The sequence below is a fragment of the Sebastes umbrosus genome, chromosome 19 (genome assembly GCF_015220745.1).
Source record: "Sebastes umbrosus isolate fSebUmb1 chromosome 19, fSebUmb1.pri, whole genome shotgun sequence".
NCBI lineage: Eukaryota > Metazoa > Chordata > Actinopteri > Perciformes > Sebastidae > Sebastes > Sebastes umbrosus.
Genome location: NC_051287.1, coordinates 9,793,585 through 9,814,615, shown reverse-complemented (window position 1 = coordinate 9,814,615; position 21,031 = coordinate 9,793,585). Strand labels below are relative to the sequence as shown.

Genomic DNA, 21,031 nt, shown 5'->3' with positions numbered 1-21,031 from the left:
CTGCATTTCGTGTTTACTGCTTATTAGCAAATGTTAAGACACATTTCCTGCTAAACATCAGTATATTTTATCATTGTCACTGTGGGCATGTTGCATCCTGATTAGCTCAAAGCACCACTACGCTTACATACAGCCTCACAGTGCTGCTAACATGGCTACATCTTATTCATGTTAAAGGTGCCGTCTCTAGGATCTGGCGGCATCTAGTGGCGAGGTTGCAAATTGCAACCAACTGAATCTTCTCCTGTGTGTCAAGCATGTAGGAGAACTACAGTGGCAGATACGAAAACATGAATAGCCCTATCTAGAGCCAGTGTTTGGTTTGTCCATTCTGGGCTACCTTAGAAACATGGCGGCCAGCTCCGTGAAGAGGACCCGCTCCGTATGTAGATATGAACAGCTCATTTTAATGTAACGACACAGGACAATTCTTATTTCCAGATGATTATACACTATTGAAAACATACTTATTAATATTAGATTCCATTTCTGCCAATATATCCCCCTAAATAATACACACTGTCCTTTAATCGAGACATCTGGTTATTATTGGTTGCCTCAATACCCTGAAGCCCTGATCTCTGAAAATGTCATGTTGCATCTGCAGACAAACTGAGAGGTGCTGCGGGTTGTTTATCTAAAATAGATAGACAGGTATATCTTTAGGCTGATTTAAAAACTGTTTTTTTTAAACAGCAAAATAACATAAAGTAAGAGCTTATTAACTTTTAAACAATAAAGGTTACTAATATATGACTCTTTCAATAGTTGATATACTACCAATGTTATCCTGGGTACATAACGACACAGTAACTGTCACAGTTAGTATAATCTTTAATTAAATTATGAGTGTCATCATTAATTAAATCATGGCTGTCATCGTTAATTAATTACATACCTTGTAGAAGCAGAGGCGGTTCGCAGGATATTGTCAGGTGAGACATTTGTTCTAGTCCGTTGACCTTCTGCCCTGATCAAAGCCGACACTTTGACACACTCTGTCAGAGAGATTAATGTGACTCGGAGTGCTGACTGGTTCCTGTGGATAACAACCGGACTATAAGTACTTGTATGAACCCTCTACCGGGGCAGCAGTAGCTCATTCTGTGGGGACTTGGTAGAGTCACTGGTTCATCAAGTATGGAGTGTGGGCGAAGCAGGGTTTGTGCTACCCTTTTGCAATAACACCGTTGGTCTGGATGGCGCCATATGAGCGCAGAGCAGAGCGGCAGCCTTGAGCTAGCCAATGGGGCACGCTCACATGCAAGAATAAGCACTAAAAGGCATGTTCGACCCAGTGGGCTACCTCTGGGTCTGAGAAGTGAAGCCAATGTGTCTTTCTAATAGCCAGCAGGGGGCGACTTCTCTGGTTGCAAAAAGACATCTGATTGTATAGAAGTCTATGAGAAAATGAGCCTACTTCTCACTTGATTTATTACCTCAGTAAACACTGTAAACATGAGTTTATGGTCTCAATCGCTAGTTTCAAGTCTTCTTCAATACAGCATGATGTTCATTTAGTAAATTATGGTCCCATTTAGAATCAGATAGACCATAAAGCAGGGGATGCTTTAGGGCGTGGCTACCTTGTGAGTGACAGGTCGCTACCACGGCGTCTGGGAATTGTCCGCGTTTTCGTCTTACAACTTTAACCCTTTCACAGTGTGTTTTCAGTTAATGAAAGTTAATCATAACCTTTTTGGTCACCTCAAAATGTTTTTTTATTATTCAGCGTTCAGTTGTATTTAGCTCCACCCTCTCGTGTCACTTCTGGTTGCAAAAAAACAAGATGGCGACAGACAAACTCGAGGCTTCAAATCACCAGTCTACAAACCAATGGGTGACGTCACGGTGACTACGTCCACTTTTTATGGTTAGGCCAAGATTTCTTAAAACCGAGAGAATAACCGTGATGCTATAATCAGGATTATTTTGTCTTGGGTTTGTAGATTAACTATGCAGGGAGGTTCTAATGAAAAATGCTATTGAGTTGCATCATGGGAAATATGGAGATTGGCCATTACTTGAGATTAAAAGTCAAAATATTTTGGTCTCTGCGGCTTTGATGCTTCTTAAAATCCATCTCCTGTAATTCTCCCAATTTTATTGAAGTGTAATCCCACTACTATAGTTGGAGAACGGTTTGTACATGTGTGCGTGCATGTGTGTGTGTGTGTGTGCGTGTGTGTGTGTGTGTGATTGTCCCACTCATTTTCCTCCAATTCCCTCCAAATTTACCCCCCAAAAAAGGTTCAAGGGGCATGGTTCTTATTGTTTTTTTATCAATTCATTCTCATTTAATTTCATCCTCTTTATGTCAAATAAATACTCACAGCAGAACTACTGTCACTGGCCAATTTAATAATGTATTTAATTAACGTGTGGATATGATTTATGACAGAATCTCTCTTTTTTTAAATTATTATTTCACTTGTCACAGCTTCTCTTCTTAACTTGCTTTTTGCTCTTCTCATCCTCCTCTCTGCTCTGCGGTTAATGTGGACTAGACATAGACAAGCCCACTTTAACTGCCAGCTGCTGGTTCACTGCATTTGTAAAAGACTTGATCAAGCCAACATTGTAAAGATGTCAAACATTTACATGTCTGTTGAGATCCGAGATCAGGCAAATCCATCACCTATCACCACCTGAAGTTCAGTCATTGGACGGGAGGCAGCTGTGTGATGACAACATCAAAGAGCTTGAGCTATTTTAATCTTGTGTGGCATTTACACATCTGAGGTATCCCTTGAAGATACGCTTAGTACTTATAGTCAACAGCATATCTGATTGTTTTTGCGATATTCTAACATATTGCAAAAGGATACAAATATGAAAATGATTGCCCTGAGTGACGACATGAAGAGCTCAATATTCAGAAGCTCCTTCAAAATATCCTCATTATATATTCTGCTAAATTTAGACACTATCAGAGCAGGATTTCAGCAAAAAATAGACTAAAAAAAGTACAAGGCCTCCAGTGAAAACTTTATTGCATGCTTTAAGCTCATTCAAATGAGGGCGCAATTTGCAAGTCAGGTTATAGAGCTGCACCCATTCACATGCAAATCCTGGATTGAAACAACAGCCAGCTCTACAGCTCCAAAGTCCAACAGCCTACAATCTGGACCTGTGCCACATGGAGGCACCTCCTTTTATTTCTCTCCCCATGAGTGATTGAATGATTATATGGATCACGTGATTTACTCTCTCTCTGCACTGTAAACAATTGCTGTTAATTTACAGCAGGATTTCAACAGTATTAACCTGTTATTGCTAAAAACAGTGCTTTACTGTTAATACAAAAGAAAACCTGTTACATTACGCTCATAGGCCGTTTTCTAACTGAACTATAATGCATTCTTAAAAAACATCACTTTACTGCTGATCAACTGTCTAAAGTATCATCAGTAACAGTTTCATGCAGTATTTTTTTTAATTCTGGGACCTGATCTGCACATGTGAGGCTTGTACATTGTACATGATTGGAAAAGCAGTGTATTAGCTTTATTGTTCTTCACTCACATGTTGTCATGGTTTGCATTCTGTGCTTGTAGCCAGCTATAGACATACATTTTTGGGAAAAGTGTCAACAAGTCTAGTATAGCCTTTTTCCTAACAAGTGCCTTTAATTGTATTTAGTGTGACTATTCCTATGTGTGTAACCTGCTAAGTCTATTCATCTAAGCAAAACAATATGTTTATTAAAATGTATGTAAAAAAAATACAACCTAAATAGTGCATTAAAACAAATCAGTAAGATAATGTAAAAGAAAGGTGAAAAAATAATGTTAATTAAAATGTATGTTAAAAAATACAACCTAAATAGTGCAATTAAAACAAATCAGTAAGATAATGTAAAAGAAAGGTGAAAAAATAATGTTAATTAAAATGTATGTTAAAAAATACAACCTAAATAGTTCATTAAAACAAATCAGTAAGATAATGTAAAATAAAGGTGAAAAAATAATGTTAATTAAAATGTATGTTAAAAAATACAACCTAAATAGTGCATTAAAACAAATCAGTAAGATAATGTAAAATAAAGGTGAAAAAATAATGTTAATTAAAATGTATGTTAAAAAATACAACCTAAATAGTGCATTAACACAAATCAGTAAGATAATGTAAAATAAAGGTGGAAAAACAGCTATATCTTTAAACAGTAAATTAACTGTAAAATACTGTGAAATAAAAAAAAAACTAGTTCAAACTGTATTTCTCATTAACAGTACAAAGCTGTAAATTTCATCAACAGTATAATAATGTTAATTTTACAGTAAGATAAAGGCAACCCTGCTGCCAGTTCTTTACTGTTATTTTACTGGGAAATTCTTAACAGTGTGGGATAAACAAGGAAGTGATTAAGCTGAGATACTATATGAGTAAACATTTTTCCCTCCATGGCACCAGTAGCCTTGGAGCTGTGAATTCATTCACTAAGCGAGGAGTTTCAGGCGCATGGAGGAGGACTTGGCTGCACTCAGGAAGAACATAAATCCAGGTCATACTTTGCTATGTCAAGTGAAATGTAAAACAGGAGGCAGGCAGCAGGTGAAGCGTGAATGCAACATAGGCGGGCTGTGTTTTTTTTAATGCCATCAGCCACTTCAACCACTCTTAAGTCTCATATTTCCATGCAGGCAGTGCACAGACTTTGCTCCGTCTCTCTGGCTTCATGGCTCAGCGCTCAGCTCACCACATCGTGCCCATCTTGCTGCTGGTGTTCGGACTTGTTGCGATCCTGCTACTGACGATTCCCACCGAAGACGTCCTGGAGGCACCGGGGTTCATGGTAAGGTCGGTTCCGTTGGGTATATTTTTGGATCTTGTTTGTCAGCAACATGTAGAGTAACCAAAGCTGTCCAGTGCTGCAGGTTTGCATACATGGGAAAGGGAAATATTGTGTTATTGTAAACAAAAAAAAAACTGTGTTAATAGAGGATTCTGTGGCATTAGATGTTGTTAAGTTTATTTGTTTTTTTTGTTGTTAAGTTCACAATTGCATCCTTTTTGTTTTTATATTCTCTGCTCAGCTGTTGCACCTTAAGTGTATGGAAGTCCAGGTGTAACAATATTAAATCAAATACCAAAGTCATGTGGCAATATTTTAGGGCTGTGTATTATCCAGAATCTGGCGATATGATATCATGATACAGGGGTTACAGTTCAATATATTGCGATGTAGTAAGTAAGGCGATATATTGTGATTTTTTTTAAAACTAATTTTAGGAAAACAGTATAAAGTACGACAGAGTATTAGGGCCACATTGAGGGGAAAAAAATCGGAGATTTCAAGAATAAAGTCATAATATTATGAGAAAAAAGTCATAATTTAATGAGAGTAAAGTCATAATTTTTCTGATAAAAAAGTCATAATATTACGAGAATAAAGTCATAACTTTACTAGAAAAAAAGTCATAATATTCCGAGAATAAAGTCATAACTTTACCAGAAAAAAAGTTGTAATATTACGAGAATAAAGTCATAACTGTATGAGAAAAAAGTCGTAATATTACAAGAATAAAGTCATAACTTAACGTAAAAAAAAAAGTAATTTCCTCATCCACAAAAGTAGTTTCCCCATCAGTGTGGTTCATTCTTTGGATTCTTTGGAAACGCAGTTTCTTGCACAATCTCTGATACTTATGACAATGTGGTGCTGGTGTGCCAAAAGATTAAGTATTTCCTTATTTGTGAAACCTTTACTGAAGTATAACTTCATAAGATGCTCCACGTTCCTCATTTTCACACAGGTGGCAGGCTGCTCTATTTCCCCTCTAAAATAACACGTAAAATTACTACTTTATAATATTATGACTTTATTTTCGTAATATTACAACTTTCTTTCTTGTAAACTTCTGACTTTATTCCCATAATATTACAACTGTTTTCTCGTAAACCTATGACTTTATTCTCGAAATCTCAGATTTTTTTCCCCTCAATGTGGCCCTAATACTCCGTTGTAATAAAGAACACCCCACAATATGCTTATGCAAAAAAATTTACTTTTTTATGCAATCAGAACAGTGGGATCTGCATTTGCATTTATCACAATCCCTGTATCATCAACATCATGACACTACTTTGAGAGGGTACATACACTGAGAGGGCACATCTCTTTGCAAATGAAATAAAGTATTGACTAAGTTCATCTTTGTATGTAAACTATTAAATAAAAACTGATACTGTGTTTTTGAGAATCGATACAGTATCACAAAACATAATATTTTTTCAATATTTGCTTAAACCCCTACTATACCGTATGTGTGAATTGTTAGAGAGCCCAAGGTGTCATTGTTTAATAATTTGTACTCTCCATTTAATAATTCCTGGTCTGATTTCGTCAACCCCATCTCATTGGAAGGCGTATAAATAGCACAATATTTTAAGGACATTCTGCGTGTCATGATAACGCATTTAATGCCACACTGTTGCTGTGAAATGGTGGCGGTTTTGTTTAGACAACAAGACTATGGTAATGTCCACAGTTAGGTTTAGGTAACAACACCACTTAGTTAGGTTTAGGAAAAACATCATGGTTAGGCTTAAAAATAACGACGTAAACAAAGTAAAATAAGTAACACAATAGCCTACTGTTCAGAAGGTGCAGCAGTTTAACCCAAAAGCATCCCCTCACCAGCCCATGCATTGATCACATGCATGGACCAATAGCCTGTGGCTTGGTGCATGGTCTTCACATGATCAGAGAGTGCTGTTATTCCAATCACATTCTGCGCAGATCGCAAGCCTCATTTGTCCTCCAACTCAGCTCAGTATCAGTGTTGCACCTTTCTGGACTCTTTTCTATTTATTATTGATATGGTCTTTCCTGTGCGTCCATGAGAAATAAACACTATCCACACTATTCACAAAAGGATTTACAAACCATCATCAGTCAATAAATGAGTGGTATCTCAAAGAGATTGTGTGTGACCTGGACTAATTGATACATCATCATCATATTCATGTTCTTACCGGACAACCTGTGCAGATTGTAAATTACATTCATAGAACCATCATCTAAGGGTTCATTCACTCAGCATCACTAAGGTCACAAGTTTGGTACCCATTACACCAACGCCTATTTTACACCTACGGAATCGGAACCGATCCACCATAAGCAGTCTTTCTCACTTTTTATTCTACATCACTGTAGTGTAGTATATTTACATGGATGGGTTTACCTTGCAGTCAGTACAGACGTACAAATGACACGCCAAAAACAACAAAGGTGTTGTTATTGCACTCAGTCATACGCCATTTGGTGAGACCGGGCTTGATTTAGCAGGCTATACTTTGTCACCTTTATGCCAATTTGTCCTTCATGTTCACTTCACACTCTCGCTATGGATCGCTGCGATTTAATACAGTTTTATTTAGATCTTAGACTAAAACTTTGATGATACTGCAGGTGTCATCTGGTCCAAAAAAACCCGGCTTCAGGGTTCTGGAGCGCCTCATTAATGTCTTTGTCGTCATCTTTTTCAAACTTCCAGCTGACTGAATGTGTAACGCCAGAGGCGTTTGCTGTCATAAATTATTAAACCAAGAGCATGAATCACTAAATCGTGCACACTAATTAAGTTTTATTCTCCATGATACCCTCTGGGGTATGTTACAGAGTATGAAACATTTTAATACGAACCGAAATACCTGCCTTGGAAGCACTGATTTGATGATTTGCAGGTCAAAAGACCTGTAAAATTTGGATGAAAAGAGAATATAAATCTCCAGGATACACATAATTATTGTTCCAACAGCATTTCAATAGTTATATATCAACGTGTAAGTAGCCTCGTTCATATGGAAATATAGCAATTTCAGTGACAATAGCATAACCAATTTTGGTCTAGTTTTAACCTCATCAGTTTGACTTTTTTTTACCTGCAAATCACCAATTCAGTGCCTACTGGATGCCAAAATTAAATTTGAAATTCAGACACAAAGTTGAAAAATATTATGTAGGCAACTCCAAAGAAACTCTATGAAATTAAATGTGAAATTAACTTTGCATAACCATCAGTCAAATATAATTTGTTATCTGTGAAAACTTGAAAATGATATCATATCTTCTTCTTCTAGATTTTCTAAAGCCTGAAAACAGAGCCATGAGGAGGTGCAGAAGTCTAGTTATCTCTCAGAACACTTGAATTACAATATGCTGAAAGGTTATTATGGAATTTTTGTCCAATGATGCCAACTGCAGGTTTACATTTTTGCAGCATATCTGAAGCATGGGGTGGATACAAAAATTATTTTCCACTTTCATTAACATTGCGAGATAGGGCGTTTGGACTTGGCGGAGGTTATCTGGCCTTCTAGTTATCTGTGTGTTTGGTTCCTGGCCACAGCTTAAGCTGTCACTCATCCCTCTCCTGCTGAAGATCAGCTGAGGACAGTGTGTTGCCTTTCACGAGATAGCCTCATGGCTGAAACACTGATAAACTGCTGCCTCATTGTTATGAAACAAATAATATTTACCTGTGGAGCGACCTGCTGATGTCAGAGACTGCCTTTTACATTCAGAATGGAAATAAAGGTTTAAGTGGCTTTGACATTCAGAGCAGGACTGCTGCACGTGATGTCAGTTCCAGCTTCTGTTCCCTCCACTCCCTCGGTTTTGTGTTAGCGGCTATATATCCCATGGTTCCTTTTTTAGTAAGTATAATGTAGCTGCCCTTTCACTCGGTATCAATGTAGTCGGCCAGTCACAAAAGAGGACACAAAAGGGGTTTTCTTACATTTTGCAGGGATAGAGGTGCAACAGTTCCCATAGGGTGGATCAAAGGAAAGGACAAAACAGATCATTAGAGCTGCTCTCTGCTCTCTGTGTTTGGCAAGTGTTGGAGCGAATCCTTACAACTCACTGCACAGCAATAATGAGAAAATATTATGAGCAATAACATGTACCGCTTCCTCATGATGTTGCTGTTCACCTGTTCTACTGATTTGAGAAGTTGTGTGTTCGCAAATGAGTATAGAATGATGTGTATGTGCGTGTATTGCTGCACGTGGATTTATGTTTGTGTGTCTGTGTGGTCGCTTGTCATATGATCGTCAGTCACATCCCTTCTCGTATGGCTGGATTTCTACACATTCAGAGTGTTTTCCTTTCATTTAAGCAGAGATTAAAGTTGCTTAATATTCCACATGGCAGTGGAAGTGGAAGCACTGTCAGGGCAACAGGTTTTTCATCACAGTGAGTAGAGTAGACTCATGCATTTGAGGAAGTATTTTCTGCTAAACAATGCTGCGTAGAGAGGAGGCCGGAGTGGATGGGTGGGTCAAAAAACACCGGGCTTTTGCCCAGGAGACTGGTGTTCATATCCCGTGTGAAACCAGAAGTCAAAGTTGATTTATTTGTCATGTAACTTCCCTACTGAAGTTACGGCACTGGAGTTGTTTTCACCCAAACCACGATCTTTTCCTAAACCCAACTAAGTAGTTTTTGTCACTTAAGTTCCCTATTTAAGTTACGGCCCTTCCAGAGTTATTTTAACCACGATATTATCCTAAACCTAACTAAGTAGTTTTATTTTGAAAAGAATAGAGCGGAAATGTGCGTCACATGTTGCTGGACATTTGTAGGAAAACGCACAAAAAATACGTTGAAAGTCGTGCTGAGCGTCATCCAAAAAAAACGAAATTTGTGTCTATGTACACAAATCAAATTGATTAAATTTTGTGACTATTTCACGAAGTGCCTAGAGACTGTGTTGGAAAACTTCACCCCCCAAATGAACATTTGGATATCAATTACTCACCCCGTGTTACCTTGAATTCTTGATGAAAACTTTGTTTTTCTCGCATGCCTCCACGGTGAACAAAGAATCAAAAAAACGGAGAAAAGTATTGATCGATTGGACAAAGCTTTAGAAAAATGGTGGGAGACTGAAGAGAACAAACTGAAATTTGTAAATCCAGTATATACAACACCAAAGTCGTACATCAAAACCGTAATCAGCAATGTCATTTAGATTGAAAATGTAAAGAGCAAAGATGTAAAGACTGTGATCACATGGAGAAACATTTTCAATATGCTCCCTGCTTTAGAGCTAACATCAATAAGGTTAATGTGAATATTTTTAAGTCCAAAAAAGTTTGTCAACTTTGATTTTTATCTTTTGATACAATTTGTGAAATAAAATTGTTTTTGAAAACCTTTCCTGTCACAGAGGAAGAGCTGTGCAATAAAAATTAAAAACAAATGTTTATAGATGGAGTAAAAATGGAGCACAATCAGTTTCTGTCCAACACAAATATGTACTTGTGTAAAATAACACCATGAGGTCTACCTTTGAAGAGCAGCATCACTAGTTAACCTCGTCTGCAGCCAGATGCCTTCCAGATGCCAAAACTCCACTAAATGTCTTTCATGCTCCTGTGTCTGGTTAACTGGACGCCCCTTTTCAAGGCTGTCACTCTTTTGATGTTTTCCTTCTCTCTTCCTGTTGCTCTTTCTAGTATGGGATTGTCTTGGATGCTGGATCTTCGCACACAGCTTTGTATATATACAAGTGGCCAGCAGACAAGCAAAATGGCACGGGCGTGGTCACCCAGCACACTGAATGTCATGTTAAAGGTAAGTTTCAGCACTTTCTCCAACAAAAAACAAAGAACAACATGTGTTTGTTTTGCATATATACTGTATATTACTTTCTTCCCTCAGAGGATAGCGTCTGTAGTCAGCTCAGATTCACAACAGTAACAACACATTCACAACAGCCAGAAGCACCTTAATATTTCTTTAGGCCTCTGGGCTACGGACGTTTTGGAGACCCTTCCCTCCCTTCACAATATGCCACATCAACATTAATTCAGAACCCCCGTCAATGGACAGCGACTGATAAGAAGTCCCCTCCTGAAGTAAAGACAAAGCTAAGTTATCAGCCAAGTAGGCCTGTGTGCACAGCGGCAACACAAGAAGGTCAGTGTCACAAGTAAAGAACTGGTATAAAAGCTGGTATAAAACCGGCTCAGGTAACCGCCCCCAGAATAAGCTGTGGGAGTGGTATGACATTTTTTTATGGACGTTATTTTACGCCCTTGGAAACCTTTGTTACTGTAATTAAAGTGTCCCACTTGTAAATAATTTACAAGTCCAAGATCCAACATCCAAGTCGTAATTAGGATGAATAAAGTCTGTTGTTCAAGGTAACTGATGTAAGTTTTTATAGTGCTATATTGACCATGAACAGTATTTTTAACCCTTACATGACCAACTGTGCAATCATAATCTGTTTTGAGTTGGCCAATGAATGTTTGCAAATTGTGAATATTTTGGATCTTTACCATCTCTGCTTTCCATCCCACATTAGCTACAAACATTTCAGCCTCAGAGTGTGAACTTTTAATATTCAAAACACAGTTTCTTTTGGTGGAATATACCTTTAATCTTTTGAAAGTGAAACTATAACAGGAATATGCACACAATATGACCCCTCCGCCCCTCTTGTTATGTTCACCTGTGGGTGAGATGTGAAATAATGCTGGCTGTTTCCTGCGAATTCATGATATTATCACAACACAGCAAGTGAAGCAAATCTTTATCTCGGGCAATGGTGAATCAGGAGTGAGTCAGAGTTGAGCTCTGTGCTTTGCCACCCCTGTCCTGCCAAAGGGTCTTTATGTTTCTTGGCTTGGATAAACAAATGTTTGTTTTTTTCCAATTAGTCATGAACATGGTGTTGACACTCATGTCATGTTTCATAGTTGTGAAAATGTCACAGACAGAAGTGAACTTTGATCCTTAGATGGATGTCTGAGAATGACAACTGTGGGAGTGGTTTGGAAAGATAAAAAGAGATAGATAGATAGATAGATAGATAGATAGATAGATAGATAGATGCACTTTTTTTAATTTGAAAGACATCCATCTAAGGATCAAAGGTCACTTCTGACTGTGGCATTTCCACAATTATGACACATGACATGAGTGTCAACACCATGTTCATGACTAATTGGAATAAAAAAAAATTGTTTATCCAAGCCAAGAAAAATAAAGACCCTTTGGCAGGACAGGGGTGGTAAAGGACAGAGCTCAACTCTGACTCACTCCTGATTCACCATTGCCTGAGATATTAATAATTAAGGGGAGACACCCCAGGCAATAAACATTGTTTTCATGCACGGGTCAATTTCGAGATTTGGGTCTATTTTGCTTCCATAAGATGTCTTCTTTAAGATTATTGGAAAGAAAACATCCAAAATACACATTTAGGTGTTTATTTTACTACACTTTGTCTATTTGAGTCTGTAGATTTCTCCTAAATTCATCAAAAGTTAGCATCGGATAATGCCTCATTTGACGTTTGACGTTTGAGTCTAATATGTCAACAAAATGAAACAATAATTTTAAACCTGGCTTTATCCAATATTCAGATTTCTGTTCAGGAAGTGTATGCAAATTAGCACACATTTAATAAAATAATGCCTCATTTGCATATTTAAACATACATTTTCAGAAAACTTGTAATACAAAAAAACATTGTCTCAATGTAAGTAATCAACTGGGGAAGTTTCATGGTGATGTCTATTAGTTATTTTTTTTTACCCTATTCACCTGTAGTGTAGTGCATTTGTTGTCATCACAGTGACTTCTGTTGATTCCTCACAGTTGATCATCATGCAGTTGCTTTTCCAGGTAACTGGGTAATCTCTATTGTTGTGAGTGTGTTGGGTTTACATCATAATGCGGGTGTGTTCCACAACAGTAAGAACACAAGAACAAGACTCTACATGTCGATCACGTAATCAGATGTTTTTGTTAATCACTCGCTCACCTAGGCGGAGGGATCTCCAGCTATGCGGGCCAGATAGGAGCAGCCGGGCAGAGCTTAGAGGCCTGTCTGAACCAGGCCGTGAAGGACATCCCCAAAGAAAGACACCAGCTCACACCTGTGTACCTGGGAGCCACAGCTGGCATGAGGCTTCTGCAGTGAGTCACAGTGTGTTTGTGTGTGTCTGTGTATCCAGACTGTCTCTGTCTGTGTTCATTTTGGTTTTGTTTCGATGTGACTAAACTTAATCTCCATTGTAGTTCTATGAATGTAAGACTGTCCCACGCTAATCCATTTATATAGTGTAATAATAATGAAACACAACGTTCATCTACAATAAAGTGCTCTTCAAAACATAATTTATGCACCTTATGCAATATAAAACCTGTTATATGCAGACATTCAGACCCTGAGGAATCATACCGACATGTTCTGACTAAGTGAACTTGCATATGTTATCTTATATAACATAGATTATGTCGGTAGCCTGTGTCTGTTAAGCCCTGTAGGTACTCATCCTTTCTTTATTTATTTACGTGAGGGAATACAAACATATATCGCCTGTCCTCCAACACATATGAACTTAACAGACCACTGTAAGTTGGTGCCTCTTGATTTTCCCGCCTTTAGAAGTTGTTCAGTCCATCCATTCATTCATCCATCCATCCATTATCTGTAACCATTGATCCTATTCAGGTCTGGACAGGTCGCCTACTGTAACTATCACAGGTCTGACACATAGAGACAGACAACCATTCAAGCTCACATTCACACCAGTCAACAATGACTGCATGTCTTTGGACTGTGGGAGGAAACCGGAGAACCACAACTAGAGTGGAGATGCTGGCGTCATATGAAACTAAAAAAACAAAGGAATCCATTGATACCAACCATGCACTAGCTTGTCGTGAAGGAGGCTAAACAACGCTCCAAATTTAAGCTACATTTTGGCGAGGAAAAACTGGCATGGCCATATTCAAAGGGGTCCTTGACCTCTGACCTCTGAATGACAATGGTTCTATGGGTACCCACGAGTCTCCACTTTACAGATATATGTGTCTCGGATGCAGTGACACAAAATGGAGCCGTTTTTGAAACGAAAAAGTGATTTTAGAGACAACTCTGCAACAGTGACCCTGAATTCTTTGGATTCATATTGGCAGACAGTGATGGGTGAGGGTGAGCTGAATATTTATGTGGGTCATTACACCTGACAGTGGCATAATACATATTTATAGCCCAGTTTGTTATTTATTTGGGATCCTCGGAAATGTTTTAACAATCAGAAGAGGGCCTCAAGATACAAAACGCTGAGCACCCCTGCTGCTGTAAACAGAAGTGGACTAGTGTGAGGTTTGCTGTCTTGTCAAGACATTTCGAGTAAGACTGTTTGACTGCATGGTGCTTTGAGAGTAGAGGTGTTGACAGAGCACTCAGACACGGTCAACATCCCTACATGTTGGCTCTGACTTCATGCGATAACGCAGCAAAAACAGAAGCCCGATCACTCAGTCGGAGGTGAACATGTAAATCATTAGCTTAGTGCACACATAAGCTACACAAAAGCTGCAGTGTGAAATGAGAGGCAAGACACAGCCTGCCTATTTCTATCTGTCTCGAAACAATTTGGGGTTGGGCCTGTAAAAGAAATTTCAAACACCGGACTGGACGGGTAAACCGTATTTTACCAAAGGTGACTCAGCAGCTGCTCCATGACACTCTAACACTCTGCATTTCTGCAGACTTTGCCTGAGGGAATTACCCACAATTCATAGCGTTTTGACGTTAAACACAGGGTTATCACGGTTACCAAGGGAAGCCTGGAGGTGTAAAAAAAACAAAAAAGATAAAAAAGGAGAATGGCACATGGGTGTTCAGCCAGACATACTTAAATTGACACAGAAACATTAACATGAAGGATTTAAGACGGTATATTAAAAACACATGAAATCAGAGGAATGCAAGCATTGGACTATATTAAACACCTGGTTTATTCATCAATAATTTATCGATAGTTTGACAAAAACAAGTTAATTGATTTTTTTTTGGCTTGTTCAAAGACGTTCAAATAGGCAGTAAAATACGTAAAATAAAAACCCACAATTGGCGTCATCAAGGTAACATGATATAAATATTAAAGTTTATTCACCTATCAAAACTCACATTACAAAGTGCTTTATAACAAACAAATAAAACACAACAATAATCATAATCCATCAATGAGAAAGAGGGATAAACCTAAAACACTGAACGACTACACTGCAACCTCTTCTTCGATTCTCCGATCATTTGCACAGTGCAAATCAATAGTTAAGAAAAACTTTTGAAAGATTATAGGAAAGCCTTTCGATATGGATAAGTCTTTAAGCATGATTTAAAGTAGATACTGATGTCGCAACCGGAGTTCCTTAGGCAGGTTGTTCTACAGCCGAGGAGCCCGAACAGCAAACGTCTCAGAGTAAGATCATTAAAATTGGGGTGATGTGTTCTCTTTTCTTGAGTTTTATTAGAAGTCTCGCTGCTGCATTTTGCACACTTTTGGAGTCTATTTTTTTATTTCTTATATATATATATATATATTATACCCATTAAAAGACCATTGCAATAATCCAACCGTGAAGAAATAAAAGCATGAATGATAGTTTGTAGTTTGTAGTAGATAGTTTTGATAGTTTGGCAACGACATACATGAAACCTGCCTTGGCGGAGGTCTGCACATGTCATAATGACAAATTATGGTTCAGTTTAAACTTGTACACCGAATTGGCCCGGCAAAACCAGAAATAGACTTAACATCCCTTTGCACTCATAAAATGTAACACCATACAATGTACATGAATTAACTAATTTAACTGTTGTTAACACGCTCTCAGGCCTTTTCTTACTCTGCTGCTCAGAGAAATCTTTGTTGATTTATCTGATACATATGTTCGTAGGATTTGGGCACAAAATCTGGGACAGTCTTAAAGTTTTTCATATGATAAATATTTGAATTGTTGACTGCAAAGGAGGATTTGGATTAAACAATTCAAAAGATAGAAACTATTTACAGATCAAAAGATGCAAGTGTAGAAGCTGTCCGTCTGGGACGGGTCCACTTCAAGGCTTTTGTGGAGTCTGTTCGGCTGGTTGAAAGTGTCGTCAGGCTGCTGCATCTGGTCCTACTGACAAACATGTGTAATTGATTTCACTCCATGAAACCTTCAAAAGAGTAAGCCCTTAAGGTCAGTTGAATCTTTACAGTGTCAGATGTCAGGAGTGCAACCAGACGTTTCTTGTGGCAGTAAAACAGTGAGTGATAACTGCAGCTGTAACACATTTAGTAAAAGAAGACTCTTGTTTCTCCCAACCAGCGACTCAAGCCCAAAGCTGTCAGCTCAGATTCTGCAGGAAGTGGGCCACAAAATCCAGTCCTACCCTTTCAGCTACCAGGGGGCGGCCATACTGAGCGGTCAAGATGAGGGCGCGTACGGCTGGGTCACCGTCAACTATCTCTTAGAGAACTTCATAAAGGTACCATAACTTATATGAAGTGTGTTTTTGTTGTCAGTATCTAAATCAACTATGATGATTCATTTAGAAATCACATCATGTACAGCAACAATAGTGTCAAACAGCAGCTTGAATAAGAATAATTTACCAAGACAGTTAGTTAAAATATTTTAATTTTTGCACTTAAAGAGGACCTATTATCCCCACAGCGCACCCCATCTCTGGACAGCTTCAAAAAACTCCTTAAAACCCATCTCTTCAACAAGGCCTTTGACCTCTAGCTACTGTTATGTTCTGTTTGTTGTGTCTATTATGTCTATGTTAAGCATCCTTGGGTTTCTTGAAAGGCGCTATATAAATCCAAGTTATTATTATTATGCTTATTTTCAGGTGCATACTTGTATTTTGAGTTTCTACTAGAACATGTTTATATGCTTAAAAAACACTTTATTTTTCTCATACCGGCTAAATAATAGGGAGAATAACTCCCTTTGGTGTGGACTTTAGGCTTTTGTAACTTTGCAGACCTTTTACATGCACAAAAAACTACATGAAAGGAAAGGGAAAAAATCTCAAAAGCACAATAGGTCTGCTTTGATTGTTGCAAAGGTTATCTGACTGGGTGTGTTTGTCTCTTTAAAGCTCATTCAGAGGTTGACTGATGACACATAGTGCAACACTAATGATCATATATCAGTATTCCCTCCGATGCTTGTTATCAGCATGTGTGTGAAACAGACAGCTGTTCTGAAGATAATGACCAGGAAAAAAAAAAGCCCATTGTGTTCTGCTTCTGTTTCTCTTATTATTTCTCCGCAGTATGGTTTCGTGGGGCGCTGGTTCAGCCCCGGCAGGCCCACGGTGGGAGCGCTTGATTTCGGCGGGGCGTCCACCCAGATAACATTTGCCACTCAGGAGGAAGTAGAGGACGAACACGACATGATAAAGCTGCGTCTTTATGGCCAGGAGTACTCTCTGTATACACACAGCTTCCTGTGCTACGGGCAGGACCAGTTCCTCAAGAGACTGCTGGCTCATATAGTGAAGGTAGTGTAACACGACACGCTCACTATAGCTGAATCTGGTAGTTATTTTGTCATCATATAGGCAGCGACAACACTTGTCACATATAGCATAAACAGATATTTTTTTATAAAGATCCCTTCAATTTGGTGATCAGAGAATTGTGACCAACATAGTTACTGAGCAAAAGTGAACGTGTCCCCTCTGGTGGACAAAAGTATGTTTACTGCAGTAGCAGGTTACTGCTATTCACCAACAGATCATACTGATAAATCTGTGATCAACTAAATGATCCCAATAAAATCAGCCAGTATTGGTCAAGAAGCTTCTTCAGTTCTGGCTGAATGGTAGGGGAAAGAGGAGAAGAGGAGAAAGAGAGGAGTGATAGAGGCCATCTATGCCAAAGTAGAGAAGCTATCACTCACCAGAGGAGGAGGCCTAAGGCATCACCCATCATCCACCTACAATGCTGTCCTGGCATCCCTGCCCAGGAGATTAAACAACCATTCATACTTGACCTCACTGGACAGTCATTCACACCTGACATCAACTGACTCTAACAGCTCCAACGACCCATGTGGCAGTCATTCGCACTAGGCTTCAGCTGACTCTAACGAACCATAACTACTGTCGTCACACCTAGAAGCACCAATGTACTGAGTGGTTTCTATTTTCCTGCTAATGACCCCACAGAGGTTAAATTCCTGGGATCCCCTACCATTCAGCAAGAACTGAAGAAGCTTCTTGGATGAGAATTGAAACGTCTTCAAGAATCTAAACCAAGTCCAGTTGCTGCTGATTTAACCCTTACTCTGATATAATTCTAATAGTATTTTTAATGGGTTTGTTAAGGCAGTGTATCATATCAGTCTCTATGTCTCTCTCTCTCTCTCAGTCTCAGGGTTACTCCGGGTCTGTCACTCACCCCTGCTATCCTGCAGGCCACAATAGAACAGTAAAGTTGAGCAGCATATTTGACTCTCCGTGTACAGAAAAGTACAGACCCAGCTCCTACGACTCCAAGGCCTCTCTGACAGTACAGGGCGGCGGACATTACGAACGCTGTCTGAGCACCGTGTCCGAGATCTTCTCCTTCGACAGCTGCCCCTACTCCCAGTGCTCCTTCGACAAAGTCTTTCAGCCAAATGTCACCGGTAGCTTCATGGTAAGAACGGCTGTTGTACACACTGGTAGCATCATAGACTAAAGGTCAGGCGTGCACACAACGGGGTGCAGACACAGTGATGCTTACAAACTGAGCATTCTTTGCCATTTTCTGAACCACAGACAGCCATAGTGTGTTCTATCAAAGATTATATACATAGCCAACATAACTGTAAGCTATAGCACACAAACCAAAAAATATATAGACCCTTATATTTGGATCAGCAGTTATTTGAAACTGTATACTTTAAATGGAAACCTATGAGCAGAATGGACAATCTTTCCTTCAGTAAAAGTAGCAACGCCACAAAATAAGAATATCCTGTTACAAATAGAAGTCCTGCTTTCAAAAATAAACTTAGGTAAAAATATTTGCAGCAAAAAATATAATCAATTAAAATTTTCACAGTAGCTTACACACTACAATAAGCACAATAAGGCCTCAAAGTGCTAAGAAAAACATAGAAACATAGGCTATACATATTATTTATTATGTTCTTTTTCTCTCACAGGTAAATTATTTTCCATGTGCTATTAATTGCTGCAGTCTGAGTCTTGTATTTTGCCCTCTTTCTATGCATCAGGCGTTCTCTGCATTCTTCTACGTGCACGCCTTCCTGCAGCGCACCACCAGCATCACTGCGAGCACTCCTTCACAACTGGAGGAGGCATCCAAAAGTGTGTGCGGGATGACTTTCAAACAAGTAGGCTAATGCTCTTTTCAAATTCTCTTCCATTTATTTATGATATGTCATATGTGTCTGTGCATGTGTGGAGTTTATGTGTGGTTTATAACCAAATATCTGCAAAACTATCGACATTTCCCATCAGCCGGTCAACTGGTGGAGTCAGGAGGGTGGCAACCTACTCGTTGCCCCCATGTTTGAAAAAAACGCAGCAAAGGTGCTCTCTCGGATGCCCCTATGGTGGATAAAACATGACAAAGTGCCTCTAGGGTGCTCTTCCAGTGGAGAAAACAAGATGCAGTGCATTAATGGATAACCTTAACATGGAGAAAACGTGATGCAGTGCTGTATAGGCTGCACTACATGCTAGAAAATTTCTGTGCGCTTGTGCCTTTTCATTTTTTTCCCCCCTGCCCCTTAGACAGCCTGAGTCCGCCACTGGTACCACATATAGATTTGGGCGGATAAGTCATTTTTTATGTTATTTTTATGTTGTATTGTGGAACATTGTGACACAGTATTGGTCTTTGTTCCAGATGCTGCTTCTTGCTCCACAGCAAAAGTCTCGTCTGCAGGACTACTGTGCTATATCTGTGTTCATTAAGATTCTCATGTTGAGAGGATACGGCTTTGATGAGACGTCGTTCCCACGCATTTCCTTCCAGAAGAAGGTGAGAACTTCATTGTCATTTTACAAAAAAACTATATCCTAAAGACCCATTTTCCACTAACTCGCTGTAATCACTTGTTGCTGATCCTCACAGGCGGGGGACACCTCGGTGGGTTGGGCTCTGGGCTACATGCTGAATCTGACCAGTTTGCTGCCGGCAGAGACAGTTGGGATGAAGAAGGCCCTGACCCCGGGAGCGTGGGGAACGCTTCTCTTTCTCTTTGTCCTCCTGCTCGCCGCGGTCCTGGTCTTCATCTTACTCCGAGTTTGCGATAGGAAGAAGAAAGGAGGCAGTGAAAGCCCCATCTAGATACTATAACAGCATACAGTGCAGTTAGAAAACAGTTAATAGGTTTTTGCTTGTGTTGGCTCTGTACTCCAGCACATTGGATCTGAAATGAAACTATGGGTTTAAAGAGCTGAATGTGAGCGTTATTTAAAGGGATTGTTTGTAACTTTATAAGCGTATAAATGTAGCGGGTCGGGACACATGCGCGCTCGCATATGCGCGCTCGCGTGTGGCCGCCGTCTCTCCTCCTCTGCCTGCCTGCCTTCACTCAGACAGCGCACGCGTTCTCGCGTACTCGCTCCACCTCTAGACGTGAACGCGCGCTCACTCCACACTGCAGAAGAGTTAGTTTAGCTCTGAGAATATGTAGTGAATGTACAGTGGACGTTTGTGCAAAAAAATAACTGCTGCAGCTCCTCCAGACCAACAGAGGTTTCTCGTGTCTTGTGAAGTGACGGGGCTCCGCAAACGAGTTACGTTACCGTCTCATTACCGATCGGGTGCCGATGTCTCCCTGCTCCGCTCGCAGCCGGAGAGAGCAGGGAGACACGCTGCAGAGCCCCGCTGAGGTAGGAAAGGCCAACACTAGGATCAGATCTAAATCATGTTCATGGAGAGACCTCCATCTGGTCTGCTAACATTACTGCCAAGCAGATGAAATATAGATTGATATTGTGGTTTTAGCTGACGTGTGTCGCCTCTATTCACTATGTTGACTCGTCCATTTACTCTCTGTCAACTAAAATTGTAGGACTGTATAAAAACAACAACAACTCCTCCTTTGACTTCACAGTTTTTATTCCATTTCAAATCTAATGTACTGAAGCACAGAGCCAACACCATGAAAAACATTTCACTGACCAAATACTGTCTGACTGCCCTGTACTGTATAGGTTTCAAAACATAGTACGCCCCTGGTGGCACA

At 39.5% G+C, this 21,031-nt stretch overlaps 1 protein-coding gene across 2 annotated transcripts; it reads left to right on the top strand.

Moving 5' to 3' along the window:
- Positions 1-4,382: 4,382 nt before the first annotated feature.
- LOC119478820 (ectonucleoside triphosphate diphosphohydrolase 2) lies at positions 4,383-20,360 on the top strand. 2 transcript variants are annotated; one of them, XM_037753815.1, is made up of 10 exons: positions 4,383-4,504; positions 4,644-4,795; positions 10,468-10,585; positions 12,790-12,940; positions 16,136-16,295; positions 17,094-17,321; positions 18,193-18,462; positions 19,046-19,165; positions 19,684-19,818; positions 19,912-20,360. In XM_037753815.1, the coding sequence occupies exons 1-10, from the start codon at positions 4,462-4,464 to the stop codon at positions 20,125-20,127; spliced, it is 1,593 nt and encodes a 530-aa protein (XP_037609743.1). In that variant the 5' UTR covers positions 4,383-4,461; the 3' UTR covers positions 20,128-20,360. The 2 variants fall into 2 exon arrangements, with proteins under 2 accessions (XP_037609743.1, XP_037609744.1); XM_037753816.1 differs by having other exon boundaries at positions 4,458-4,554.
- The last annotated feature ends 671 nt before the right edge of the window (positions 20,361-21,031 follow it).